Source organism: Parambassis ranga, chromosome 22 (assembly GCF_900634625.1).
Source record: "Parambassis ranga chromosome 22, fParRan2.1, whole genome shotgun sequence".
NCBI classification, from domain to species: domain Eukaryota; kingdom Metazoa; phylum Chordata; class Actinopteri; family Ambassidae; genus Parambassis; species Parambassis ranga.
This window is the reverse complement of record NC_041042.1, coordinates 14,849,199-14,876,530: the sequence shown is the minus strand read 5'-3', so window position 1 is coordinate 14,876,530 and position 27,332 is coordinate 14,849,199. Positions and strand designations below refer to the sequence as shown.

At 44.5% G+C, this 27,332-nt stretch overlaps 2 protein-coding genes across 2 annotated transcripts; both read left to right on the top strand.

Moving 5' to 3' along the window:
• The first annotated feature begins 1,329 nt into the window (after window positions 1-1,329).
• On the top strand, window positions 1,330-18,111 carry ttbk2a (tau tubulin kinase 2a). Its single transcript, XM_028396419.1, has 15 exons — window positions 1,330-1,580; window positions 4,295-4,458; window positions 5,940-6,087; window positions 7,161-7,234; window positions 8,048-8,188; window positions 8,485-8,589; window positions 8,758-8,823; window positions 8,890-8,982; window positions 9,073-9,198; window positions 9,337-9,494; window positions 9,588-9,783; window positions 9,870-10,093; window positions 10,179-10,731; window positions 13,155-14,134; window positions 14,322-18,111. Exons 2-15 carry the CDS (start codon window positions 4,390-4,392, stop codon window positions 14,767-14,769), a joined length of 3,381 nt encoding a protein of 1,126 aa, XP_028252220.1. The 5' UTR covers window positions 1,330-1,580; window positions 4,295-4,389; the 3' UTR covers window positions 14,770-18,111.
• Window positions 18,112-18,898: 787 nt separating this feature from the next.
• On the top strand, window positions 18,899-27,233 carry cdan1 (codanin 1). The gene is made up of 28 exons (XM_028396210.1): window positions 18,899-19,026; window positions 19,515-20,227; window positions 20,308-20,508; window positions 20,650-20,840; window positions 20,973-21,089; window positions 21,175-21,253; window positions 21,369-21,489; window positions 21,590-21,699; window positions 21,909-21,998; window positions 22,074-22,149; window positions 22,246-22,451; window positions 22,532-22,664; window positions 22,752-22,895; window positions 22,980-23,146; window positions 23,260-23,341; window positions 23,412-23,501; window positions 23,590-23,644; window positions 23,789-23,925; window positions 24,016-24,119; window positions 24,411-24,560; window positions 24,682-24,745; window positions 24,871-24,949; window positions 25,213-25,418; window positions 25,514-25,621; window positions 25,709-25,772; window positions 25,860-26,071; window positions 26,186-26,293; window positions 26,376-27,233. Exons 1-28 carry the CDS (start codon window positions 18,949-18,951, stop codon window positions 26,496-26,498), a joined length of 4,008 nt encoding a protein of 1,335 aa, XP_028252011.1. The 5' UTR covers window positions 18,899-18,948; the 3' UTR covers window positions 26,499-27,233.
• Window positions 27,234-27,332: the final 99 nt, after the last annotated feature.

Genomic DNA, 27,332 nt, shown 5'->3' with positions numbered 1-27,332 from the left:
TAGGTTACACAAAATGTAATCATAGGTGCAAAGAAGTCATATAAATGAAAGAATTTTTACTAAGGTGACCATTTAATGTGTTGTAACACAATCAAGGGAGAAAGAAGAGGTCAAAACAAAATGAATCAGAGAAAAATATAAAGAGGGGCACCTTATACATAAGTAATATCATTAAAATGAAATGCGAAAAACTCAATACAAAAAAATATACTCTATTGAAGGATTTAAACACATCACTACACTAATTATAACATTGTGTACTGTACAGTAATGTGCAGGATTTACATACCTTCAAATGGAAATAGTAACTGCAATTTTGCACTTTCACTGCAGGTGGAGCTATAAAACTATTGTGTTTTACAGCCTACAAAGACAAACATGTAAAGAAGACACCATTTTTATTATTCCAAGTAATTAAAAGTAACATTTGCCACGTGTGCTACACAGATATAATTATTTTTTATTATTATTATTTCCCATTTTTCCTATTTTTTTGTTTGAAAAGGTTATGAACAGAACCAGACACAAATTGTTGCTCCTATTACTTAGGCAACATTTTATATATTGAGCCCAGTTTTTCCTTTTCTTGTGACAGTAATTATATTTTTACTGACCATATTTGCACTTCCTAACAGCCTGTTGTAGTTTAAAATGTATTACTTCTTCGAAATGCATAGAGTAGTCCTCACTGATGCCTTAGTCTATCAGTTCATATTTTATAACATGTTCATATTTATTGAAATATAGTTTGATTGCCGTTGCTAGCAGTCAAACTATTGTTCTTCACCCTCTTTCTTCTTTTTTATTCTTCCGTACGTTTTTTGGCGCAACCTATCTTCAGCATACATTGACCGATTTCAGCCATTCAACTATCAAATGTTCATCTCACAGAGGACATTCCTGTTTTTTCAAAACATTATAATTTTTCAAATATTAAGCAATTTATGCATCATTTTTATTTTACTTGCTGTTTGCATGCAATATTTGGATAAATGTCGCCACCTAGTGGTCTTTGGCTGAACTATCTTTTTGTGGCCGCGTTCCAATCTAAACAGACAACAAAACAGAGGTGACTTCGGTTTAAAACCTCTTTACACTTTAGTTAAAGACCCTTTCTTTACTAAAGCTGAAACTTAGAGCTGATTATACGATGACAGTCAAATTATATATTTTCTAAAAAAACACTTGGTGATTGCAAACTGCGCATGCGTGGAACGGTAACCTGCGAGCAGGCTTTAAAGAACCCACTTGGCGCGCTCCCGTGCTGTTGCGAGGGGCGATTGAATCGGGACCGCGCTCGCAGTACTCCACACACACAGAGCGAGAGAGAGAGAGAGAGTCGTCACGTCACGGATCCGCATAGAGATGCTGAGGTGACAGGCAGAAGGAGAAAAGGGACGAGCTCTGTGACAAATCTCTCTGCGTTTCATTTTCCAACCACCGACCGCCGCCGCCGCCGCCGCCGCTGCCCATGGACGCTATGGGATTCCGCTCCATGTCGTCCCCGCCGCCTCTAAACGCAGAGGATTTTTTGTAACCACACCCGGCTCTTCTTTGGAGGATCAAGGATCGATAGCGAGGTAAGGAGGCTAAAATCCAGAGAGGGTGGGGGGTTTGTCGCCACCCTCCACTCTCAACACCACCCTCTCTCTGTTTTTTAATGTGGTCGCCTTGCAGCTGCACGCATTCAGTTTGTTATCCAGACATGTTGTCTTTTTAGGCAGGATGAGCTTGCGTGGCCTGTGGACGGCCAATGTGCGTGGACGCGCCTGAGTAAATCTGCTGTGGCAACCGACTCGCTATGCAACAGCTCTCCACGGTAAAGCCGGTGCTGCGAGCCCATTGCAGGAAAATACACTGAGAGGCTGCTGCAGCAACCAGAAGCAGTGAATGCATCACACACACACACAGGCACACTAGGTGTCATCCCGTGTCTGTTCATGATGTGAATGGGCAGATGCCACGCAGTGTGTAAAGCCCTCAGTGTGCAGGAGCAGCATGCTCTCTGTCCAGGCAGCCACAGAACCAGGCCACACTCAGATTAGACAGAAAATTAAGCAAGTTCCCCCCCCCCCCTCCTTCCTCAGCTACTCTTAGTGAAGCACATGCGTACACAGCAGTGCTTTCGGGGTCAGGGCTGATGCATATTTACTATCAACTCAGATCGGATAGTCTGATGTTGGAATGCTGATCTGCATCCTCTTCATGTTGTGGCTGTAAAGTTGCAGACCAAAAGGGCAGAGGCGACGGCGAGGAGCTGCAGTCAGCAGATGAAAATGGCACTGCACCATCGTCACCATGGTGACGCTGGGGTCAGGAGGCGTGATTCATGATGAGGCAGAGGCTGGCTGTCATAGAATGGTTTATTTTTTTTTGTCTGTTTTTTTTCCCTCTTCATTGATGGGTGAAAGAAGAATAGGAGGAGGAGGAGGAGGAGGAGGAGGAAGAGGAGCAGAGTCGGGCCTCTCAGTGAGGTGTTAGATTAGTCACAGCATGAGCTCGCCTGGCTTGTGCAGAGGGTGTGTGCACATATGCAAGGAGTGTTTGCTGTGTGCTGAATGGAGAACTGCATCCCAGCAGACATGAAGCAGTCTGAAGATGTCTTCCAGACCCCTGACCTCAGATCACAGGTCAGGCTCCTGGAGACGAGCTGAGGTGACCTTGGAGCTCCGACACAGAGCACGGGTTGTTCAATCGCTGCCATCCTGCGGGGTTTAAAGAGTTTTGTTACAGCAGGTTTCCTCTCAGATTTGAAGGCACACTGCTTGCTCGTGTACGTCAACATCAATAAGTGTTAAATCAAGAATTCAACTGATGTTTTCTGGAGGAGCTCTCACTTGTTAGCGCTGAGATGTTGTTAGATGCCAAAGAAGGATAAAAAAGATTTTAAGTGGCTGAAATTGGACCTTTGAGTCAGATCTTCTCATCCTACTCCTTCATTTTCTTTGCTCCATCTTTGTTCTCTTCTTCTTCTTTTCTTTTTTCTTCTTCCTCTTTTTCTTCTACTTCTACTATTACAACTACTTCTTCGTCTCCTCCTCTCTCTTGATCTATCTATTGGTCTTTTTGTCCTTCTTCTTCTTCTTTCTCCCTCTCTGACACGTTGCTTCCTTTATTCTCCTTCTTTTCTTCTCCCTGTATTGAAAATAAACAGTCTGGCTTTTGCTATGCTTGCAGTGTCCTTGGTTGCACCGCTGTATTCCAGACAGACAGCTCTGTACTTCACAGAAACTGAGCACAGTCGGACATGTAATGGCTTTCAAAAGTCACCACATACTAAATGAATACGGCTCAAAGTCTATTACAGTAATGGGATGTCATAGAAGGAGACTTATTATCCAGAGACACCTTGTAACAGTTTGTGTCACCTGCGTGTTGGGCTGCACCAAGGCCACCTTCCCTCCTCAGCTTCAACCCTGCAGGTCACATTTCATGCTCATCATTTTCACCGTTATCTAGTCTAACCACGCTTTGCCCTCTCTCGTCTCTCAACCTCGGCCCGGTGCACGATGGGATTGATTGCCTCCTTCATGTCGGGATCATGGCCTGTAACCAAATAGTGTTTTGAAGGGCTCGTTGTTGCATAACCGTGGTGGTTGTCTGAGTGCCGTGCGCAGAATGATGAATTGAAGTGTTTGAAGGAAGTTAGCAGCGTGTGTGCTCTCCTCAGAGAGGCGCTTATGTATGACAGGGGTGTTGTATAATGCAGGAGCAGAGACACTGAGGAGACTCCATCTGAAGCTTGTGTTTGTGATCCATGTGTGAGGATATGCAATATTATGTGTAAATTATTGCCTTTAATCTCCTTTAAAATGAAAGCAAATTGATGAATGTGTATCGGTGCAGTTATTATGGGTCACTCAGAGAACATATGCTGGCTTAAATTAATGCTTTCTGATTATCATCATGCATATTCTTCCATGTTACTAAACCACAGCTGAATACTGAGTCATCTTAATGCAAATGAGGTTGATTAAACAGCCTCATTATACCTGATATTTTTCATTAAATGTGCGCTTTGCTCTGATATACAGCAGATTTATGGTCAGGGAAAATGATACGAGGATGAAACCTTTTTGTAATTTAAGACATAAGACATTCGCCTGTGAGTTTGTCCAGAAAGACAGCTGCTGGCAGCCGGCGTGGCAGCTGCAGCGACGCTCGAGTATCACAGAGCTTCATCCATTAAGACAGTGGTTTAACTTTGTCTGGACACAGCCATGTTTCTGTAGGGCTGCAGTATATCCTGTTTTTTTGTCTTTGACACTTTTGTGTCTCTCTGGGTCTCCTGCAGGGTTCTCCGTTAGGTCCCAAATGCCCGGCCCAGTGTGAGGCTGTAGGTCAAAGGGGGCGAAGCAGTGAGGACAGCATCCCCGGCCCACAGACGGGATGAGTGGGGGAGCAGAGCAAACTGACATCCTAAGCGTGCTCTCCCTGGTCAAGGAACGATGGAAAGTGGTAAGTGGCGTGTTTTTTTTGACAATCTACAATAGACATTGTGTTTGTCCAGGCTCGTCACCGCCTGTCCCCGGCTCACCCTCTGTGCTACAAACAACAACTCTTTGTTCATCTAACAATGATTTCCCCTGCCTGTGAGTTCTTCTGCTTTCTTTTGCCGCTTCTCACCTGTGGTTTGGACAGTTTGGGGTCGTGTCTCTCTTTGTCCAGGTTGTGCTGCTGCAGTACAGTATGTGAGATCTAAAAATAGCCCGTTTGACTATTTGTGGCAGTGCAGTGTGCTATAGGCAGCAGCGGCAGCAGCGTTCCCCAACGGGCCAATGTCTCTCACTGCTGTGCCAGCCGAGGCGCCATGTGAGGCTGTTAACTGGCAGCCTGGCATCACTTCCTGTCTTCTAAGGAGCAGAGTTACATAAGAATGCTGCAGCTAATCCCACGACTTTAGCTCCTAGTGCGACAAAAAAAAAACTCTACAAGTGTGCACGGAGGACAGTGAAGGACACGAGGGAGCTTACGGGCAAATGAAAGCTCTGGTATTGCTGAGAGGTGAACAGGAGTAGGAAGAACTGAGGGAAATAATTCAGCCTTTATGTGTGCAAATGAAAACCAACTGTCTGGTTCTGGCCTTGCGATGGCTTCATACTAAATGCTTTATGGCACACATTGCCAGCTATAGGACTATTTTTAACTTCGAACTCACTGTTGTCATGCATGGCCCCTGAATTATTAAACACCATTGGTTCTTTTTAGCCATGCCGGCAGAGTGGCTTTAAAGGTGATGCTGTTGTTGAACAGCAAACTGCGAACTCCAGTTAATCAGGATGGATGGAAGCCCAGACTTTTATTTTGAAGGATGCAACTATAGGAGTATTTCTGCTACTATCTTGGTTTAGATTTTGTGCTGCTGCTAATATGTCAACAATACGTTAAATCACAGTTGTGTGTATCGGTATAAAAGGTTTATGGTTAAGAATAAATCACACTGTGCCTCTAGGGGCCAGAATATCATTGTGGCTCCATGAATGTCAGCTTGGAAACGTACGTAACTGACCCGTTTAAATGATATTATAGCCTATGTTATGCATAATTGAAGATGTGACTACTCTGAGGTGACAGGTGGATGATGTCACAGGTTGCCAGTGTTACCTGCCTGCCTGATTTCCACTCACACCCCTCCTCATTGTGAACAGCTGCGCTGTATTTCCGGTGGTGCCACTACTTGTTTTTGTTTTGGGGAGCTCTCTCTCTTCTTTGGGACAGCTGCTGAGAGCGTACACACTAAGCATCCCTGTGAATGTTCTACTTCTTCACAGCTGGAGGTGCTGATAGCTTTCACACAACAGAAAGCGTGAATGTGCCGTTCTGACAGAACACAAACTCACAAACTCCTGGGAAGACCTGCATACATATTTATGGAGGCTGATGCTGACTTTATTACTTTTCTTTAATATTGTACGCCCTTTCTCCTCATCTTCCTCCAGGTGAAGAAGATCGGGGGCGGTGGGTTTGGGGAGATCTACGAAGCGCTGGACCTGCTGACACGAGTCAGCGTGGCGCTGAAGGTGGAGTCTGCCCAGCAGCCCAAACAAGTGCTGAAGATGGAGGTCGCCGTGCTCAAGAAGCTCCAGGGTGAGTTGAAATGGAGGCGGCGGATTTAGTTACTGATTGATCCTCTCTGAGACGATGACCTATTGATTCCCCACAAACGTGGGTATTGTGTAGATGAAGAAGAGACGAAGGAGCACATACAAGGAGGGTTTTCTTTTTCCAGCAGAAGTGTTGGTAAGAAGTGCAGGGATAGCCTGTGTGCATCACCAGCAGGGTAGAGTAACCTCTCCCTTTGAGGCCAGATATAGATCATCTGACTCATCTGAAAACACAATTTGGCTCCGGCTTCAGCACAATTTCTTTCACCGCTGCAGTGGAAAAACACGCTCTGCTGCTGTCCCGGCTGGAATCAATCAGAATTTATTCTATTTAAATGTTGTTTTAATTTTAAAGTCTCAGATAAGAATAGCAGAGGGGAAGTGTGCTGCCTGTTTGTGTTTGTGTGTGGGACACTCCCAGCCTCTCACAGCAGAGAAACAGGATAAACACACATGGGCTCCTTCAGGCGGGGGGTGGATTTTATAGTTTTACTCCTTTCTCTCTCTTTATTTTAACCTTCTGTCTTCCTTCCTGCCTTTTTAACCACCGTGCCTTTTTTCTCTCTCCCTCGTCTGAGAGGAAAATCAATGTGCTGGGATCATGTTTGCTTTCTAATGGCTTTGGCCTAGAGCATCATGGTGCAGTTGTTTCCTCAGGGAACCAGCATGTAACTGAAGGCGGGGTGAACTCCAGCCCTCCCCTCTCAAACCCTGCCGACCCACCAAGCTACAAACAGTAAACATCCACCTCCTCTGCCTCACACAGTGACTAACGGATATCATGTAAAACAGATACAATTATACACGGCGATCATATAAAGAGCTGAGGTCTGTTTAATTTGCATTCACTGAGGGGATTTGGGGTGTGGCTGCCAACAGCCTGCCAGTGCAGCAGTGTCCTCTGAGACACATTGCACACAAGGCATTCATGCACGTGTGTACGCCTGGCATGTGTCGTAGCCTATAAATCAGCAGGGTGATCGTGCAGCCGGCCTTCGTCTTATAATCGACTGACGTAAAGTGAGGGGACTTCATATTCTCTTGTCCTTCTCTCAGGTAAAGACCACGTGTGCCGCTTTGTGGGATGTGGCCGCAACGACCGCTTTAACTACGTGGTGATGGAGCTCCAGGTCAGTCCCACTGGAGAAAACTCATCAGAATACTGACTGTATACATAATTAGTAGCAGTGTGTAAATGGGTGGACAGGAAGTGTACACCATTTTGTACCATTAGCTAAGCTTGTAGTCGGTCGTCATAGTCTTAGAGCATCTTTGATAAAAGTAAGTTAATGTGCTGACTCCACTAAACTCTGGTTAACCCTTTCCTGTCATGTTGCTGTGGTTACTGCTTATTTCAGCCAACATTAATGCAGTCCTTCACCACACCATCTTGAACCTTTGCCCTTGATTTGACTTTAGATTATTGACACAAATGCATGCAGCTACACATGAATTATTAAGCTCCTGACATACATTGCAGTGACCTAGATGTATAGGGTATATGAACACTACATATGCTCCAGACTCTTAAGCAGGGAAAATGCTATTTATAGCTATAATAGTATTAGAAGAAGTCATCAGAAGTAGTGTTGATTGACATGAACATGCTGTTGCTTTGTGCAACGTCACAGATTCTTGTGGTCTGCCCAGGATTTACACAACCATGTTCACAGGAATGGAGTGTTTTCCTGCGTTGGCTCCCCACCGCTCCATGTGTTTAATTATAGCTGATGTGTGCAGCTGGATGTGTGTGTTTTTTCCTCACTGCTGCCTTTTTTCCTGTCCACTCAACATAAATGGCTGTCAAACATTTCAGTCAGTAATGATTGTAGTATAAATAATTACTTATTTGTAAAAAGCCATCAACAAGGGGAAACCAGGATCAGTTGGGTTTTAACCAAATGGGTCTGCCGATAGGCTAACAGATTTTCTGCACCTTTCAGGGTCGAAACCTGGCTGACTTGAGGAGGAGTATGCCTCGGGGAACATTCAGCATCAGCACCACTCTGCGTCTGGGGCGTCAGATCCTGGAAGCCATAGAGAGCATTCACTCCGTCGGCTTCCTGCATCGTGACATCAAACCAGTGCGTAACAGAGAGCTGGAAGCAGCAGCATTTTCTGTTGTCTGTGTACTGTAGCGTTTTGTGATCGTGGCATCTTTTTTTTAAATGGCTGCTGATTCAGTATTTTGACTTACAGCAGGTTGGCTCAGCATGAATGTTGGCTAAGTGCCCAAAAGTAACACAATGTAAATATTGTCTTCTGAGCTGCTGTATTATTATATTTTTGCCTTATTGCTGGAGAATAATACCAAAATAAATATGCATTAGAATGTATTCCAATGGCTTTGCTAATCAAACCTAATCTGTTTCTTCTTCAGTCTAATTTCGCCATGGGCCGCTTTCCCAGTACCTGTCGAACCTGCTACATGCTGGACTTTGGTTTAGCTCGCCAGTTCACTAACTCTTGCCAAGAGGTTCGACCTGTAAGTAAACTTCATGGACCTATCAATATAATGCTTTGTTTGTGTTTTTTTAGTGTTTTTCAGTTTTTTTTTTTATCTTAGCCCTTCAGAGTTTCTGCAGATCTGCCATAAACAGATCACCTTTCACCTGTATCAGCATTAAAGCCTGTGTCTGTCTCTCTTCGTCAGCCTCGTCCGGTGGCGGGCTTTAGAGGAACAGTCCGCTATGCTTCTGTCAATGCACACAAGAATAAGGTCAGTATCTCTCTACTGTGATTATCTGTGATGCCTTTCCACACTGATATATTAGTAATTCTGCAGGAGATGGGCCGTCACGATGACCTTTGGTCTCTCTTCTACATGCTGGTGGAGTTTCTGGTTGGTCAGTTGCCGTGGAGGAAGATCAAGGACAAAGTAAGGACAGGTAGAAAACTAAACAGACCTGTTCAGATGCAGCGGCTTTAGGAGCTGATATATTCTGGATATGTGTCTGGTTGTTCTCAGGAACACGTGGGGAAGCTGAAGGAGACCTACGACCATCGTCTGATGCTTAAACACCTACCGGCAGAGTTTGGTGTGTTTTTGGAACACATCTCCAACTTAGACTACTTCACCAAGCCTGACTACCAGGTAGCCACAGCATCTAATTTGAGTTTTCATTCATATTAGATGCACTAAGAGTGTCTTCTGCTGTTGCTAGTGGAATTGTCCTGAATAAAACTCATGAAAGGAGTTTTTTATATATTTATATTTTTCCTGTTGTTACAGCTGCTGATGTCAGTGTTTGACAACAGCATGAAAACCTATAATGTTGTGGAAAATGACCCCTATGACTGGGAGAGGACCAGCACAGATGGCTCCCTGACGATCAGTGCCAGTGCCACAACGCCGCAACATCACACCCGCCTCACTCCGGCACACATGGTGTACGTTTTAAAACAAGAGAATTATATATATTTTTTTAAGGAACTCCTCATTTTCTTCACATGAAATAATGTGTGGATCATTTCTTCTTGCAGAATAGCGAATGCTTCCCTGATCCCTGGCGAGTTGATGAGAGAGAATACAGACGATGTTCTGCGGGAGCTCAGCGACATGGAGAACAACCCCGAACGTCTGCCTGGATCTCCCCTCCACCCGCACCGCAACCAGGAGGCTGACGTCTGGGAGGAACTGGATCGGAACCGGAACTGCATCAGGACAGCTGTATGGAAGGTAGGGTCCATAAGTAAAGTGCTTGTACCCGAGTAAAAATTCTCTTTTTCTTTGTTAAAGAAGTTACAATTTCTGGGATTCCACAGGCTGCAGCTGAGGAGGAACACAGCAACAACCAGGGAAACCAAGGACACCAGAGCCCCTACACTGGACCAAGCCTGGGTTCTCCTGTCAAACTGCACTCTGAGATGGTGGCTTCAGATCGGGATGGCCCTCTGCTGAGAAAGCTCCGCAACATCCACAGCTTTGAGCTAGAGAGGAGGCTTGGCCTGGAGTCTAAGCCCAGTCCAGACCACTTCATGGATGCCAAGTAATATTATCAAATAACCAGTGTGTGTATGTTGACATCAGGTTATTTTCAGTGAAAGTTGATCGTCTGTTTTGTGTCTTTTCAGTTCAGCTAAGCAGCAGCCTGGCACCCAGCACCTGGAGAAGGAGGCTGATGGGGCTGCTATCATCCCAGTAACTCAGGGTCAAGCCATAACCGCCGGAGAGCGTCCTGATAGGGTCTGGCACTACGATGAGGAGTTCCTATCTGGTGCGGGTTCTCCTAAGCCAGCTTCCCCTGGATCTTTGGAGCAGGGAGAGGGGGCAGCTAGTAGTGGGGGCTTTGTGGCCCTTAATTTGAGCTCTGGGAGGCAGGACATTGACTCAAAGGAGTGGGTGATGGTGGAGCGGCCCAGTGCCTCACACGGAGCCAAGGTTACCTCTAGCCCTTCGGATGAGGATGAGGAGCCAGAGGTGCTCCAGCCAGAGGAGCGGTCTCCTGGATGGGAAAAGGGCAGCCCGAGCCCTAGCTCCGGCAAAGCTAAACAAGAGAGCGTTGCTTCCTCGAGAGGAAGTGCAAAAGTGGACAAGTTGGAGCTTAGCGTGGGCATTGTAGGGGCTCTCCACCCCGTCACTCCAACCAGCCCAGCTGAAGCTCTGGCTGAGGGAGTCCTCACTCAGGTAAGCCCTTTTTATATAAACGCTTCCTTCCAACATGGCATACATGATACTGACTATAGTCAGCATTTTACAAAGTTAAAAAGCTGCACAGAGTCAGAGTTCTAGGTATAGAACTAATATCAAGCTAATATCATACAAGTATCAGATTTCCACCAGCTGCATCGTGCTGTAGTTTGAAGCTAAATGTTACTGCTTTGTGTTTGCTTGCTTCTTCACTGGTGTGTATTTGTTAGAATAAGATAATTGTGACACAACTTCAGAGCTTTTTATCAGATCACAGCATGGGGAAAGGAGAGCTTTCGGCTTTGAAATACACTTTAATTTGCATTTATGTCATAATTTAGCATACTTTGATCTTATTTCCAGACATTTCTGTTTTGGTTATTGTTTTACTTCCCAATTTACACATTTTTTTTTTGAAAAAAGGTTTGGCTTTCTTGTTTTAAATGACCTTTTTTGCTGCTTTGCTATTCATAACCTTCCACATTATCCAATTCTACATTTCTGCTCAGACATTAACTTGTTTTACTCTGCAACACCAAAAGACTGAACATACTGGCCGTCCCATTACCATCTCTCACAAGAAGTACCACCTCCAAGATAAAAATTTAACAGCCTTACATCGAAGAATTTTAAGATCGAGGCAACTGGAGCATAGTTTTGAAGACGTTTGCCACCCACCATGAATGACTTCATCAGTTCTGCTGCTGCTGTAGTGAAGGAGAACCAAGAAGGAGGGCTGAGACATCAGCTCTCATCTGTTTATAATGCAGCGCTTGCATCTTTTCCTAGGGGGCATTCCCTCCCATTCACATGGAGATAACTATGGGTCTTTAACTGGTCCCACTATGGCAGTTTCGAGTCTTTAGCTAACCATTACCCAACAAAGCAAAACCACACAAGTAGGCAGTGGGTCAATAGCAACCTTAGTCATGAGTCAATGAGTTTCTTTGGGGATCTATGCACAGAGGTCCTAAACACATTAAACACATAGACGCTCCACCATAATAGTGGCAGCACTGGTGAAGCCATGCAGGGCAGTGTTGAAATGCCTTCAGAGAACTGTGCCAGTCAATCTTAAAGCTCTTGGATATAACATGACCTGGATGACTGAGTCATACACTCACCAGAAACATCCTACCTCGCCTCTTCTCCTTTTCCTAAGAGTGTTCCCAAAACCAAATCTTTATGAACCTCTCGTCGGCTCTACGTCGTGCTCCCCACTTGTCCGACCTGCTTGTCCCACCTCACAGTACGTCCTCCATCTTCTCACTCCCTCACCAGTCTCACAACCCCTCCTCTCTCCACCTCCCACTTCTTTCCCTCCCCTATTTTAGCTCCCCACCTCTCCTCCATCTCTGCCTGAGGAGGTCGCGGCTCGGACGTCCAGCCCCATCCCTCTGCGCTCCCCCAGCCCTCACACCCTCCTGACCACCTTGTCGGACCCGCTGCACCAGCGCCAGTTCCCGGGCATGAGGCGCAGCCTGTCTGCCGACCAACAGCAGCAAGAGCGCCCCTCTTCTTCCTCCTCCTGCCACGCCTCCCTACCTCCGCCACCAAACCCTGCCCCCAGCACTCGCTCGCCCAATCGCAGGAAACTCCCGGCCATCCCTGCGGGTGCCGCCAACACCAAGTTCCCCTCAGTCATACGCATTACCCGTGCCCAGCTTCAGCAGGTGATGAGCCCATCACTCTCCCTCTCCACACACATGCTGTCAATATTTTTGTTCTATCCTTTTTTTTGTTTAAGTTTCTGGTTTTGGCTTCTTTGTTCATTTGGCTTGCTGATTGTGTTGCTGTCAGGCAGCTCTCTCCAGAAACCATGAAGGGGCATTGTGCAGGGCCAGACAGAGCATGGGTCAGATGTGTCCTTGTGTCTGGACATGTGTTCTTGTGATCTGAATAGGGGTGTGTGTTTGTCTGATTGTGGCATGTGTGTTTGGAATGTGGAGTCATGACTACAGGTTGCATGGTCTCTTTTGTTTCAGATCGTCTTTGTCCTCTCTATCTTTCTCTTTCTCTCGCTCTCCCTGTATTTGTTCCTCACCCTCTCTTCGCTGAAGCCCCCTGCGAAGTTGCGTGAACGTTTCCTGTCCTACTTGCCGGTTTAGTACTCACAGCTTGACTGACACTGCCATAGCACTTGTGTGTTTCGGTCTGATAATGGTAGCTATGGTATTGCATGCTGTTGCCAAACTAAACACCATTTATTACCCCACCATATTTTAAAATTCCTTTCTGTTTCATTCATCTGAATCAGGCTCTTGCTGTAGATCTACAGCACAACCCGACATGTTGTAGTCTATCAGCAACAGACTTTTTACAATTAGAATATTAATCCCATTTTTGGTGTATGCTTTTAAAAATAATACCTGTGTGTTCTTTTTTTTGCCTCCCATCTCCACCTCCCCTTTCCCCTCCAGTTGACGGCTCAGCGTCCCTCTGGGCTGTCTTCCCAGTCGGGATCAGACAGTGCTCCGCAGTGTCTCCTGCTGGAGAGGCGTGCTGAAACTGAAGCTGAAGCTCAACAGGTCCAAGAGCACACAGCTGACATCAGCTCCCCGCAGGATCACATGCCCGCCCATCCAGGGACACCAACAGACCCCTTTGCTGAGACGCTGGTCAATGGAGACAGCCACACCAAAGCTCAAAGCCCTGTGCCAAGCCATGTGTCTTCCCCACGTTCGCCACGCTCGCCTCCTCCACGCTCGCCATCTTCTCCTCGACGCTCGCCATCTTCTCCTCGCTCCCCTCGCAGCCCTGTGTTTGCCAATGGCCGCCTCTCCCCTACTGTTAACAGCCAAAGGGATTTTAGTAATGGAGCTTTTCCCAAGCTAAAAGATCCTGAGACCGATTCTGGCTCCACTCCCTGTGCCACAGGGCCTCAGCTAAGAGGAGAACAGAACGGAGAAGTGAACCTGGCACCAGAAAAAATCACTGGCCCAGGCTCCTCCTCTCCAACTGCCCCCCGTAAAGACCCAAGCCGCAGACACAGTCGCATCCCGGTGCTTGAGCCCTCCAGCCTGCTGGAGCTTCCTCCTCCAGGGTCTGCCAAGGAGAAGCTCCTGCAGAAGAAAGCATCCGGCCACCAGGGCCCGGTCCCCTCTCCCACTGCCTCGCCATCTCTCTCTGATAGGCGTGGTCCCATGGTAGCTTCCCTCGCTAGGGATCCTCTGTCCTCCACCTCTGACCGCTCTCAGGAAGAGGACTCTCTCATGGGATCACGTTCTGACCGCCAGGGAGACGACGCTCCATCTCTCTCCTCCTCCTCCAGTCCTCTGTCACGCAAGAGCAGGATCCCTCGTCCGGTTCATTCAGCCTCTTCTGCTGAGCAGCTGGCCTCACAGTTTTTGCCACGCCCACCTCTTGGAAAACCACCTTGCCGCCCCACAGTGGAGGGCAGGTAACCTGATTTGCATACATAAAAACAATGAAAATTACAATGATCAAAACAGTTATTGTTATAAAAGCTTTTGAGATGAATGGTATAAAGAATCGGCAAGAAGAAATATATAAAATTGATTTGATTTTTATGACTGCTTCCTGATTTGCTTTGAAATATATAAACCTTCCTTTTTGTACCCACTCAGGCTTAGGCGTTACCGTATCCGAGCTGGAAGCAACAGTGACTCAGACCTGCTGACGTGCCTTGCTCAGCTGATGCATGGTTCCCGTGGCTCCCCCCTTCACCACCGCTCCTCAGCTCAGCATGGGGGCTCCAGGATGGGCGTCTGCAGCCTGACCAGCTCTCCGCACCACCACCGCAGCTCTAGCGCCTCCCCGCGCAGCTCCTCCTCCCTGCAGCGCTCCGTCAGCTCCTCTCCCTCCCGCCACGAGCACCGTGGCGGCGGGGGAGTGGGCTGCCTGGGCCGCAGCCGCTCTCCCCCCAGCTTCTCTGGCTCGCCGCCTCCCCGCCGCTTCTTCCCGCACCACCAGGAGACTTGCTGTAGTCGCCAGGCACGAACGGGCCCCTTCCACCTCTCTAGGGGGAAAGGCTGCAGCCGAGAGGGCAAATGCTCCAGTAAGCTGAGCAGATAGTTGCCCACCAGGTTGCGTTGCCATAGCAGAGGATGGGAAGACTCCAATTATATGATAGGGTAGACACTAGTCAGGATTACAGCCTGTGTCTTCCTGTTTAATTAGAACAATAACTTATTTTGCTGTTAGACGTCTCAATGCTTCCCAATGTTCTCTTTACTCCTACTTGGTCGCAGGGTTTTGTATTCATTTATGTACCCAGTGTTTTTTTTAGTTGCACTTATAGAGATCGAAACAAAAATTAGCGTGGCAGAAACTGAGATTCTGAATTTTAGTCCTTTCAGTCCATTTGGTCCAGAGATGCTTCCTGCATTTCCCTCAATATCTCTAAGTCAGGTTGTCACAATAAAAAATCCACAGAGGGCATCTGGTCACCGGCTGAACGGTGGTGGATGACAGGCTGCAAATTAACACCCCTTTCTGATGAGCAGTGTTGCCACATCAGGGTTCAAATCTGTGAAGTTTTTAAAAATTAAAGTGCTTTTCCAATGCAGGTAGCTCCTTAATTCATAAGTCAATAGTTAGTAGGGCCAGGTGGTCACATAAATAAATTAATTATTGGACTTTTTCCCATCCCGCATCCCTACAGTTAGTCATTTATCCCTAGTATTAATGCACTTGAGTCACACTGATGGAACTTCAGTGTGGCTGATTATTCTTGGGGTCGACTCAGTCGCCTCCTCTGCTTTTTTCTTAACAGGCAGGGTATGATATTTACACTTAATGCTAAATGTGAGCATATAAAGCCAGAATTTGTGTACAGCTGTATTTATTGAGATATTTATTTTGAAGCTTAGAACCCCTTTTGTGTGATCGTGGATGTGTGATTTTGCGTCGCTCGTATTAATTAAAAGGGATTACTCCTAAGTGACCCTTTAACCTACAATCAATCATGTAAAGTGCGTGAGGACACACACCTTTTTGTGCCTACTGTGTTGCTGAGAGGGAATCTAAAATGTCACACTGAATGGAAGGAGTTTTCAGGCGTTTGTAGCAGCAGTGAGCTTAAACAATATGAGGCCATTGATGAGCAATGTTCAGACACAGATGTTTGTCTCAGCGTGTGCCTTGGCACTTTGGGCAGCTTGAAGATTCACTCTGGTGTGTTTGTAATTAGAAAAACAAAAGGAGCCAAAAACAGACCTGTGCCAGCGACATTATTAGTATTTATTTATGTAGAAAAAGGTAGCAACACAAACATTTGTGACTCTTGAGAACAGAGTAGCTAGTATTTGTAACGACAAACAGGATGTACGGCCTGTTTTAGCTGTCCTGTGCATATACACCAGGTCAGTGTTTGAGATGAAGCTCTGAGCTAATGTGAATTTCAGACCTCAAAAATCAACATTTTGTCAAATGTTACTGAAAACGAGAGGCCATATGTATATAACTACTTGTCACACCAAAATGATGTTCCATGCCTCCGTGCGTAAGAATGTTTCATTTCTTAAATAATATCTTTTATATATTATTTAAACACAGTTTGTTTGTGCACAAGATGAAGGAGTCAGAGTATTGTTTAATTCAGTTAAGATTCCTCACTGAAACTCTCCTCCACCTCCTCTTCCCACTCCTCTGCTTGTAAGATACTGTAAAATAACTTCGGCTTCCTTCCAATGCTACTCTTTGCATGCTCAACAACAACAACAACAAAAAAATCAACAACTGAGTAAAAAGCTGCATACCACTTGCCAACCACTACCTGTTGGGTGAGCGAATTTTACTTTCTGTGAATCTGTGTATCTTCATTTTGATTCTTCTCCCCCTCCTGGTGTTAGTTTTTTGCGCTTCCTGCACTGACTTGGGATGATTGTGTTGCCGGTGTTATAAGGGGAAGTTCAGTTCATTTCAAGTGGGGTTGTATGAGATGCTTATTAATTGTAATTATGCTCTCTTTCAAAACCTCCAGACTTCAGTGACTAAAACAGGAATTTAATATTGGAGAATACTGGAAATGCTGGTCTGCTGTTGTGTGTCAACAGTGTGAGATTTGAATCTAATGTATTAAACAACCACAGTCACACAATAACACAACTTATCTGACTGATTGAGTCAGTAGTAGACTGGATGCTTTAGTGTCTAATGGTGTAAAATGACTGTTTTTGTCAATGGAGTCTGGTGGCTGTGAACGGAGCAAAGATCGATATTAAGGCCTTGGGTCTCCATCAATAAAGGAATGATATATTATAACTATAGCATACACTATGCTACTTCTGTTTGCATCTTCACAATGGAGGCATACAACCCCACTTAAAAATAAACACCTGTTAAAGTCTCACATTGTGCGGAGCAACACATGAGGTGTGAGCCTGATAGCAGTCATGGAGTCGTGAAAATATTGCTGCACTTGTGGACAAAGAATAAAATCACATTGCCAAATGTTTTGATAGATTCCGCCGATGTGGTTTGAATAGAGATGAATATGGGAGCGTAAAGAGATTGAATGGGAACACTGCTCTGTAGATATGAAGTGTATAGATTTGAGTTGTTTCCTTTGACTTGCAGATCTCGCAGATAACCCGTGCTAGCCTCACAGAGCAGCTATGATGACTCATCCTGAAGGCAGACAGCGTTCAGTCAGTCAGCCGCCTTAATGTCTCTTCTCTGCCCCCTCTGTGCATATAGCGAGGGATGACTGAGCCTTGTCTGTGTTGGAGATCATTCCACTATTAGGCCAAGCCAAGCCTTCCTTTCACTAATCTCTTGTCTATAAATGGCACGTGCTACCATGCCTATCGTGGCGTGGTCATTATTTTACCAGACATCTGTGCTGTGAGAATGTGTGAAGCATGATTCCGATTGACTGGTGGAAATTTCAAGGTGTGCTTGTTTGTAGTGTGTATGCTCTCAAACAGGGCTGTGCAATTTCTACGTCGCCAGCAATCAATCTCTTGAATTCTCCCTCTCAATTTCAGGCTGACAGATTTCAAAGTATTTCAAGCTTTCAGACCGCTGTTGTGCAGACTTTTAATGTATACCTGTAAAATATTCAAAGTAATATTTAAATAAATCCATTATCAAACAACCGTAACTTATATGCTAACAGGCTTCAACGAAAGGGAGGAACAGACACTAAACAGTGCTGCTGGTTTCCAAGAAGATAATCAGATTTTTTTTTCATGTTTTTTAAAAAAATATTATTATTATTATTGCACATATGTGGTGTGTAGTCGTAGTATTATTAGTGTTACGGTACCTTCCGGATGAGATTTTCTTTGTCACTTTTTAAAGTGGCGTTCTGATAGAAATCATATTTATAGTAGCTTGTTGGTAGTTGTGGTTATAGACTACAAATGCAGACCAACAAAACAAACCCAGCTGTTTTGTTTTTATTTTTTAAAAGGTGAGATGGAAACTAATAAAAGCTTTGGTGTGCACTTGTACACTTATCATGTCATAACATTGGATTACTTGTTAATTACTTATACATTACTTGACAAAAAAATTATTTATTGTGACATTTGCTTATTTGCCCATTCATCATTTTTGACTTTTATTGTCAGGAATTTTTTTAATGGTTAATAATTTTTTGTGTTGTAACGTATCTCACTGTTCTGAAATGTACAGTCTCAAGGAACGAATGTAACAAGTGGCAGTTTTGCATTGTATATACCTGTAATTATTTATGTTTATTCTATCATTTGTATCATATCAATGCCTTGTACAGTGTTTTTTTCTTTTTGTTTTAAAATTATTTTGTATTTTATTTTTATAAACGGTTATAAATAAAATACTCATTCCGCATGCAGACAGAATCAAGTCACATGATTCTTGTTTGTGATCCTAAAATGGAGACTATTTATGGTATGAGGACGAATTTAAAAGTATCATATAATATAAATTTATCAACCTTTTCTGCCTATTCTGTTTGTTTTGTTTTTTAAAACATATTTTATATTCAAAATTAATACTGAACACACCACAAATATACAATAAACCGTGGAAAAAACATAGAGAATAGAGCATAAATTGATTCAATGAAATGGACCAGAAACTGTAATTTTGGGCATATTGTAAACTGTAACAGAATATATTATTGTTCCCATTTGTTTTGGAATACGCTTCCGCCTTTACTTCAGCTGCACACGTGGTTTACACACGTCATGCGCAGTACGCCTGCGCACAGGGAGGCCCCGCCCCCCTCCTCTCAGTCCTTCAGCCGCGCAGCACCTTGCCAGAATGGCGGCTCTTTTGGAATCTCTTCTGTCGCAGAAAGTGGATGTTATTAAGGTCGTGAACTGGCTAAAGAAGGTTGAGGTAGGTCTTGAACGATCAGTATTAATATAAGGGCAACAGTTGCTAATGTCGTACTCCCGTGTATCATATTTTATGAGATGACAAAGCTCGCAACTGATTGTAAACAAAACTTTTAGCTGGTTAGCTAGCGACCCACGTTAGCTGTGGGTCGGATCGATAGATTACAAACGAGACTCAACGCTGCCAACTTCTCTACCAGTCAAGGGAATCGTTTTGCTCTGAAACGGATTTAAACGTATAGTTGCTAGTTGGCACTTTTATTATTATTATTATTACTATTATTCTAACATGATTGTGCAGTTTGGCAGATGTTAGCCAGCGCAGTGTTAGCTAGGTAAAATGCATGTTTTATGCAGGTATAATATAGAAATAATGCAGAGCAGTCGGCTAAATATTCTCTCCATATTGTGTTTAAATGTCGACGATCTTATTCAATTTTAAACGCATCGATTCGTTTGTCATTTCCTTTTTTCAACTCTTCTCAACAGGAGGGTGAAAAGCTGTCCTTCGGGGAGCACGGTTTGACAGTCCACAAACACGAATTTGTCCCCTTTCTTTTAAATTTCCTGAGAGATCAAAGCAGTCAGGCGCTCACCCATGGTCCTGCCACGCCAGCTAAGACTCCCAGCCGTAACAGGCCTGCTGCACAGACACAAAGCTTCTCTGACAGGAGAGGTTGCAGATCTGCCAGTGGTGCAGCTGGTTCTCGGAGTGCCAGCCGGGTCCAGCTGTTTTCTTCATCCACATCTGTGTCACCTGGAACTGAGTGGGATGCTGCTGGTCAGTCAGGGTCTCACTGTCTGAGTGGGGTCAGTGCTTTCAGCAGCCCCTCCTTTTCTACCGCGTGGAGCCCTGCCTCCAGGCCTTCAGGCTCTGAGCGCCGGCCAGGTCAGAGGATCAGCCTGGGGGACTACATTGTTTCTCCCCCTGACCTACAGAACAGCCCCAACTTTCAGTCACAGAAGGTCCGCAAGAAGAGTGGAGGCAACACGGCAGTGGGGGGACAAGGGAGACATGGAGGAGGGCGAGGAGGACATCACAGTGATGACATCGGGCGCTGGGACACGGAAAGAAAGAAATCATTACGAGGAGGCGGGTACAGCAGGATAAATGACCAGGTTTCACCACCAGCTGTGGGGCATCTTAACTTCAACAACTTGGAAGACTTCCCTCCTGTTGGCTCTTCTCCCATTTCCCCTGCGTGAGTTCACAAAAATAATTAATTTAACATTTTCTTGATGATTTATTTTGCGATGTCTGACGTCTGTTCTCATCCGTTAGGCCATCCAAGCCATCTAGAAGAATAAACCCAACACCTGTCAGTGCAGAGCGGCCACACTCTAAACCAAAGACCTGCTTTACATCCACCCCATTCAGTAAGCCATCCAACCCCCCTTCGGGAGTTGATACAGCTGAGGGGCCAACAGCAGTGGGCAGTCCTTTGAGCCTGCAGGAAGAGAGGGAGTTGCTTAAAAGAGAAAAGTAAGTACTGCACATGCTAAATCATTCTATTGTGTCTTAACTCAACATGTTTCACAGGGTCTGCCTTTTTTTCTTTCCGAGCTGCAGCATCACTCGCGCCACACCTCTGCTGTTTCGTAATCAGGAATGTCTTGTTTTCAGGACAAAGCGGGCACAGCAGGTCGGCCCCCTGTTGCCATCTTCTCTGGACCCTTGCACCCCAACCAAGATAGGAATTAAAACAGGATCTAAAGTAACACCAGACCAACAGACGGCTTACCCTGAACCATCAAAAGTCACTTTCTCCCTCGAACTGGATCTCCTGGCAGAGTTGTACTGTACCTGCATCTCTGGTGAGTGACCACAGGGTGGTGCTAATGACCTAAATAAATACAGAGCATGAAGCTTTCTTTCCATTTTGACATGATACGTGTTCAATAAAGCAGAACTCAGAAAATGATGAAATGGGTTTTGGTATATTACAGAAAACCTTGTGCCGAACATTTTCCTGGAACTTTTCTTTGTGATGCAACTCCTCACATCCCGGTCTCCTCCCACTCATGATGAAGAGCAGCAGAAAAGTTTATGCATAGTAAATTCAGGTGTGCAATTTTTTACTTTTGTCATATTAATATATTAGGATTGGTATGTATATTTTGAAATGACACCATTGTTTCACACTTCCAGATGTTCTAGAAAGATGTTACCTAAGACAGGTACACAATTGTGTGTACTTTGCTGTGAAGGTTCTGGAGAATCAGTTTCAGTGAGTGTCTTTATTTTTCATACTCTCTCAGCATCTTTCCAATTACTAGAGACTACTACACCATGCTCACTACAGTATATATACATTATAGCCTTTTCTTCTTGCCGTTTGTCAGGCTGGTTGCTCATTTGGACAAGTGTACCTTGCGTCTGCTGGCAGAGAATGAACGGGTGGCATGTTTCTCTCCAGATCTCAGGGATCGTTTCACTCAGGCCCAAGACAGAAGCACTGCCAAGGTAGTACACTTGTTTTGTACAGCCAACAGTGTTTCATTAAATGTGTTCCAGGTTTATGTTTATTTGATGTGTTTGGGATTTCTTTTTAAATCTCTTCCAGCTCTCTCCTTCAGTATCCACTTTGATCCACTCAGTCCCATTCCAGCCTGCTACAGACAACCGGTCCAACTTTGGTAGTGACAAGGCATTCCACACTTTTAAAAAGCAAAGGTATGTTAATTTATTTTTCTTTTTTCCAAAGTTACTCCCATTTAAAATGCAGACACATTGTTTAAAAGTTGAAACAATGTGGTAAACCAGTCCTGATTGATCATTTTTGATTGATGGATTAAAGTGGTGGTTGTGTTTATATATCTTTGAGGACAACAAGAGCAGTAATTAAATTACCAGTTATAATTTATAGTTATTGTTTCTCTCAGGGATATTTTTTATGAAGTACTGCGAGAATGGGAAGACTTTCACAAGGAACCAGGGTGGAATTTTGATGCTGCTCTTGGAAGTAGGATCAGGCAAGTTATTAAAAATGAATTGGTGTAAAAGCTTTCTGTTCAGTAAAATATCTAATATCTTTTTTTCTATTTTAGAGGAATAATGAACCAGCTGACTGCGGCAGGAAATCATTCTCATTTTGCCCGTTTGTTCCTGAAGCAGCTTGTTCAGGTACTTTTTAGTGAATACTTGTGATCAGTATGTAAGCAGATTCTTGACACTGTCCTGGCATGATGACGTTTTTCATCTTTGATATTTTTTCCAAAGATGTGTAAAGGTCCGCGTGTGAGCAGTTCTTCTGTGGATACTCCTGATGCTGACTTGCTCGGCATGTTAGGAGCTGATAGCCTGGGGCGTCTGAAGCGTCTTGAAGAGCGCCTTATTCAGCCTCATGGAGTTGTTGGCCCCTGCCCTCCTCCATCCTTCCCTGGACACCAAGAATTTTTCAGGGACTTCCTGCAGACAGCAAGTTGGTAAGACCATTAAGATGAATGCCAAATGGGCACCAATTACACCGGATCATATCTGACACGTGTCCCATATTGTGTATCAGCTGCCAGTTAAACCAGCACCTGCAAGACAGCCTGTGCCAACAGCTGCTTCAGCTGGATGAGGTGTCCATCCTGAGTCCTCCTGCTTCCATTGTGGAGATAGAAGAGGAGGAAGATGGCGACATGGAGCAACAGGTATCCTGTCAGAAAACTTTGTTTACAATCCTTATTCAGTTAGCCAGGCTTTCTAAGCTTGATGTTTTTCATTACTGATTCTGTCAGGATGAGAAGCAGCGATTCTCCTCAGTGCTGCTCCTAGCTCGCCTTCTGGCAAAGTTTTTGGGATTCATTTCGTTTCTGCCTTACCAAACGTCTGAGAGACCATCCAGAGAGATACAGGAGACTGCTGTAGCCTTGCGCAGCAAGGTGAGAAAACTCCTTTTCTTTTGCTGTTACAAATATCAATGCATATTTCGTTTCATTAAAAATTCCCATCTCCTGGCCCCACAGAGCGTTCCAGTTCTGGATGTGTGTGCTGTGTTAAGTAATAGTATGAGGAAGAAACGCACGATCTTGACTGTGCCCTGGTTGGTGGAGTTCCTCTCGATGCTGGACTTTATCGGCCCTTTGCTGCTCTGCTACAGAACGGCACTGGGCACACTGCTTCTCCTTTACAAGTTTGTCTCCAATTTTATTATTTATTTCTTAAAAAAAAACGCTTTTCTCCCTTTGCCAGAAGGTACGTTTTCTCTTGGTATATTTCGTTAACTGTGACTTCATCTACTTATAGGAGAATGCTGCTGGGTCGATGTGAAGAAATATGTTACCTAAACAAGCTGCTGTTGGTGTCTGTGTTGGGATGGCTCTTCCAGGTGAGATCAACATTATTTGCATAATTTCATTCTTATATAAATGCAACATGTAACTGAAGTTGTTCTGTAGATCCCAGTGATTCCTGAGGACATCTTCTTCACCAATGAGTTTACTCAGGTGGCCAAGATGGAGGACTGCGACACAAGTACTGCAGGACTGGTGAGTAAAATTGTATTTTCCATGATTGATGCATGATTTGTCTATTAAGTGCTCTTTATATGGCTATGATTTCCTCGTTCAATTGCAGGACTGCATCTCCCTGGTGGATCAGCAGCTTGTTTACATATGTTGTCCATTTCTTGGTGAGTAGGAATGTGTAAATCTTCACATGTACCTTTTTGTTTAATAATATTTTAATCAAAAGCAGGGGAGATGAGATTATCTTTGCTTGGTATATTCTAAAAAGTAAACTGGCTCAATGCTCCCCCTTGTTTTAATCCATTCAGGTGAGTTTCGTAAGCTCCTTGCTGCCTTTGTGTCTGGAAGCACAGCCAAGAGTGGAGGAATTATACGCAAAATTACACCCACTTCTGCTGAGTTCAAGGACATGCCAACTCCTAACAGGTCACAGCAGAAACTCCAGGTGATGTAGTGAACATAATTGACTGGAATAGTTTAATGGAACTAAATTACCTCTGCGTGAGTATTTTAACCAACCGTCTAAATGTGACAGGTGGATCTCGAGCAAGCCTTTTTTCACAACCAGCCTCCATCGCTGCGCCGCACTGTGGAGTTTGTGGCTGAGAGGGTTGGATCCAATGCGGTGAAGCACATGAAGTTAGTATCACTCAGCGGGGAGGGTGGTTGGGTCAGTCATTGATTTTTACATTAACTTGAAAGTTTTTCTTTTATTTTTGTTTCGACCAGCCTTATGCCAAATTGCCCTTTAAAATTGAAAAGGACTTTTGAGAACAGCAGGTACTCAGCCTGCAACCTCGGTTGGTTGCCTACCTAAGAGGCAGGAGATTGTTAAACAGTCTAGCTTTACCAGCTTTTTACATGGTGGCTGATGTGAATTCACCACTTTGTGTGGATGTATCTTACAGCCCTGTTACTGATCTTTCACAGAGCTACATTAGTCAGTGAGTTGGTGGACAGAGGGGAGAAGATGATGAGAGACGGACTTGGGTCGCCAAACTCGAATCCTTCCAAACTGTACGACTCCATCTGTGTTCAGCTGTGTGAGGCAGGCCTGGAGGCTTTGGCACGAGCCACCAGGTATGTTGTGCTTCTCTTACAAGTATCCTGCTGTTTTCTTTGTCAAGTCTAGAGTTTTAATATGAAAAACCTAGCACCAGGTTCCATGTTCCATTTGGGTAGCTTTATGTCTTGTATGCAGATTTTGCTGTGAGAAGAGCCCTGAAGCCATACGAATACTTCTTCCTGAGGAGACTTCCCCGGCTGTAAGTTCTCTTACTGTCATGTCAAGAAATAAACAGAGCAAAGAGCACAGATATTAACTTGGGAAGTAAAAGGACTTTAAACCCCTGGGATGAGCTTTGTTTGTTGTTGCAAATTGTGTTTGCAGGTCATGAGCACATCTGAAAACATCACTAAACGTCTTGCGACAGAAAAAGCCTGCAGCTGGCTTTCTGCCAACATTACAGGTAACAGTCAGTTTTGCTGCTGCTGTTATGATGCTGTTATATTTCCACATTAAACCTGAGCCTCCTTGCTATGTAGCAAACACGCTAAAACATGTAAATGCACTGATGTCATCCCATTATAGCCTGAAAGTCTCAGAGCTGCAGGGATCATGTTACAGCACATAATTTCCATTGTAGCTAAGAAAAAAAAGGAACCAGTAAGTGTGAGTAATGGCTCCCTGAGGACTTTCGTTTTACATTTCTGTTCTGTTTTCATTCTTAAGCCCTTGTAAGGAGAGAGTGGAAGAGCAGGTACGATCGTATGATGAAGGCTCTCGGTAGCCCCGTGGCTCCAGACGCTGTGGTTGAGCTGGAAGAGTCGAGTATTCCTAAGAAGAAACAAGGATGTGAGACGGAGAGAGTGTTGTCATGCCCTCTGAGCTGTGACCACACGGCTTCACTGCCTTCAGACATCCTCATTGAGTTGAAGGTACACTTTTGCCTTAAAAGTTGGAAATTCTGAGAAACTACTTTCTGTAGTATTGTGAAGTAGATGTGCATATGTGTCCTTTATTTTTTAATTAGGAGTTGCTGAGCATTGCCGTAGGCCCCAGGACTGATGAGGAGCTACCGGCTGCCTCCCAGCTCACACGTCTGCTGCAGAGAGTGGGAGAAACTCTGGCCTGCAGAAAGGTACATGAGAGACGCAAGTGTAATGTAAGAACACAGGATTTACTAGTTTTAGCCTGTATTGATCACGCTCTTCTTCTCTTTACTTAGTTCATGACTGCAGTGTCAGAGCAGATGCTTCTGAACTGTACTGTTCTGCTGGCCTGCAAACTGGGTAAGAGATTTTCTGTATTTATTATTCTTAAATAATTCCAATTAATGCCAACATTGAGATCTTTTCTGAGAGCTTTCTGTGTATCAGTGTCTGCAGAGCTGCCGGTACGGCCTCCGTCAGGGTGTGGTGGACATGACAGGGTTGCTGTGGGTGCCGGTTCGGGGTCAGAGCCACCTGTCACTGCATTACTAGAGCAGCTTGCTGAGCTGTGGGAGAGGGACTGCTGTTCCTCCGCCCCCCTCCACCTGCTCTTCACCCCTCTCACAGTCACCGCTGTGCTGAAAGCCAGCAATACCGAGGTATGTCCACTTCTGCAGCTGTGAGGGATGCTGGGATGCTTCAGAATGCTGCAATAGTTCACACTTTAATTACATTAGATGACCTTTCATAACCCATTTCTTTGTTGTTTTTAGAAGAAGAATTACCTGTTCTTGGTAAGGAGGCTGGTCGACAGAGGTGTTTTGAGCGAAAAAGAAGTGGTATCTCATTGGAAGAAGCTCACAGACCTGGCTTTGCCAGCGGTGAGGGTTCACTGAGCTCATTTTGCTTATTCTTTGACTCTTTCTTTGCTCCTTGCTCATTTTGTTTCCTCTTTCATTTTAGGAACTGATATCAAATTTTCAGCTGCAGTCAAAGAACACAATACCCTCCTTGCCTCTGGCTGATTTGCAAACCCACATGGACATGTTGCAGGTCTCACAGCAGACTGTAGAGGGAGCTACATGACAAAAATAATACAACCCTGTGTTATCAGTGCAACTTCTTCTCTGTAGTCTCCACAGTGTTTGTGTCACATCTGTCAGCGTGTTGTTCGAGTGGAAGACAAATCTGGGTGACTTCTTGTTGTTGACCCTTTTTTTTCCAGTCAAAGATGTTTCACATTCAGCCTTTGCAAGCCTCAGACTTTTGTTTTTATGCTTGTGAAGGAAGAAAAGCCTTTCGTGATTTCTTCTGCTTATATTCAAAGGTGTCAGTGAGAACCAGGAAGCCCTGTCAGTCAGAGGTAGTAACAAGAGACCACACAAGCTCTCATCATCAATTCAAGGGGAAGCTTGTTGTAGAAAAAAAAAACCTGGTTAGACAATTTTGATCAAGCATTTCAACAGCCAAAAAAACCCCAAGACAGGAGAAGGCTGAGCATCAAGATGGGAGGTTTTTAGAGCTGAATACGAACTTGGTGTCATGTAAAATGTACAAAATATGTGGTATATCTCGACAAATTTGATGCAAGTTTCAGACCCATCAAAGAAAATGTGTCTTTATATCAGTGTAGCACTTTCACAGCCTGCCTTGGACCGCCTTTACTAGTGATGGCATGTTTGTTTCATGAATGCAAGAGTGTGCATTTGTGATTGTTTTTGTTCATGTTGAACAAACCCTGAACTTTCTTGCTGCTTTTAAAATTTGAGATATTTTAACACTGCCACAAAAGTTTAAATAATAAAGATGTATTCAAGTCCACCGTGTTGCATTGTCATGAAATAGATCAGTCCACAAGTAAGACAGGCTATGGTAGATTTAAATAATAACAGATATGCAAAAAAAGAAAAAGATTTAAAT

Excerpts from the sequence above, each read along its gene's own strand:
- ttbk2a (XM_028396419.1), top strand. The coding sequence starts at position 4,390 with ATGAGTGGGGGAGCAGAGCAAACTGACATCCTAAGCGTGCTCTCCCTG. Across the intron at positions 8,590-8,757 it reads CTTGCCAAGAGGTTCGACCT|CCTCGTCCGGTGGCGGGCTT; the intron begins GTAAGTAAACTT and ends TCTCTTCGTCAG. Across the intron at positions 8,983-9,072 it reads GGAGGAAGATCAAGGACAAA|GAACACGTGGGGAAGCTGAA; the intron begins GTAAGGACAGGT and ends GGTTGTTCTCAG.
- cdan1 (XM_028396210.1), top strand. The coding sequence starts at position 18,949 with ATGGCGGCTCTTTTGGAATCTCTTCTGTCGCAGAAAGTGGATGTTATT. Across the intron at positions 20,841-20,972 it reads GTACTGTACCTGCATCTCTG|AAAACCTTGTGCCGAACATT; the intron begins GTGAGTGACCAC and ends GGTATATTACAG. Across the intron at positions 24,120-24,410 it reads AATGCGGTGAAGCACATGAA|AGCTACATTAGTCAGTGAGT; the intron begins GTTAGTATCACT and ends GATCTTTCACAG.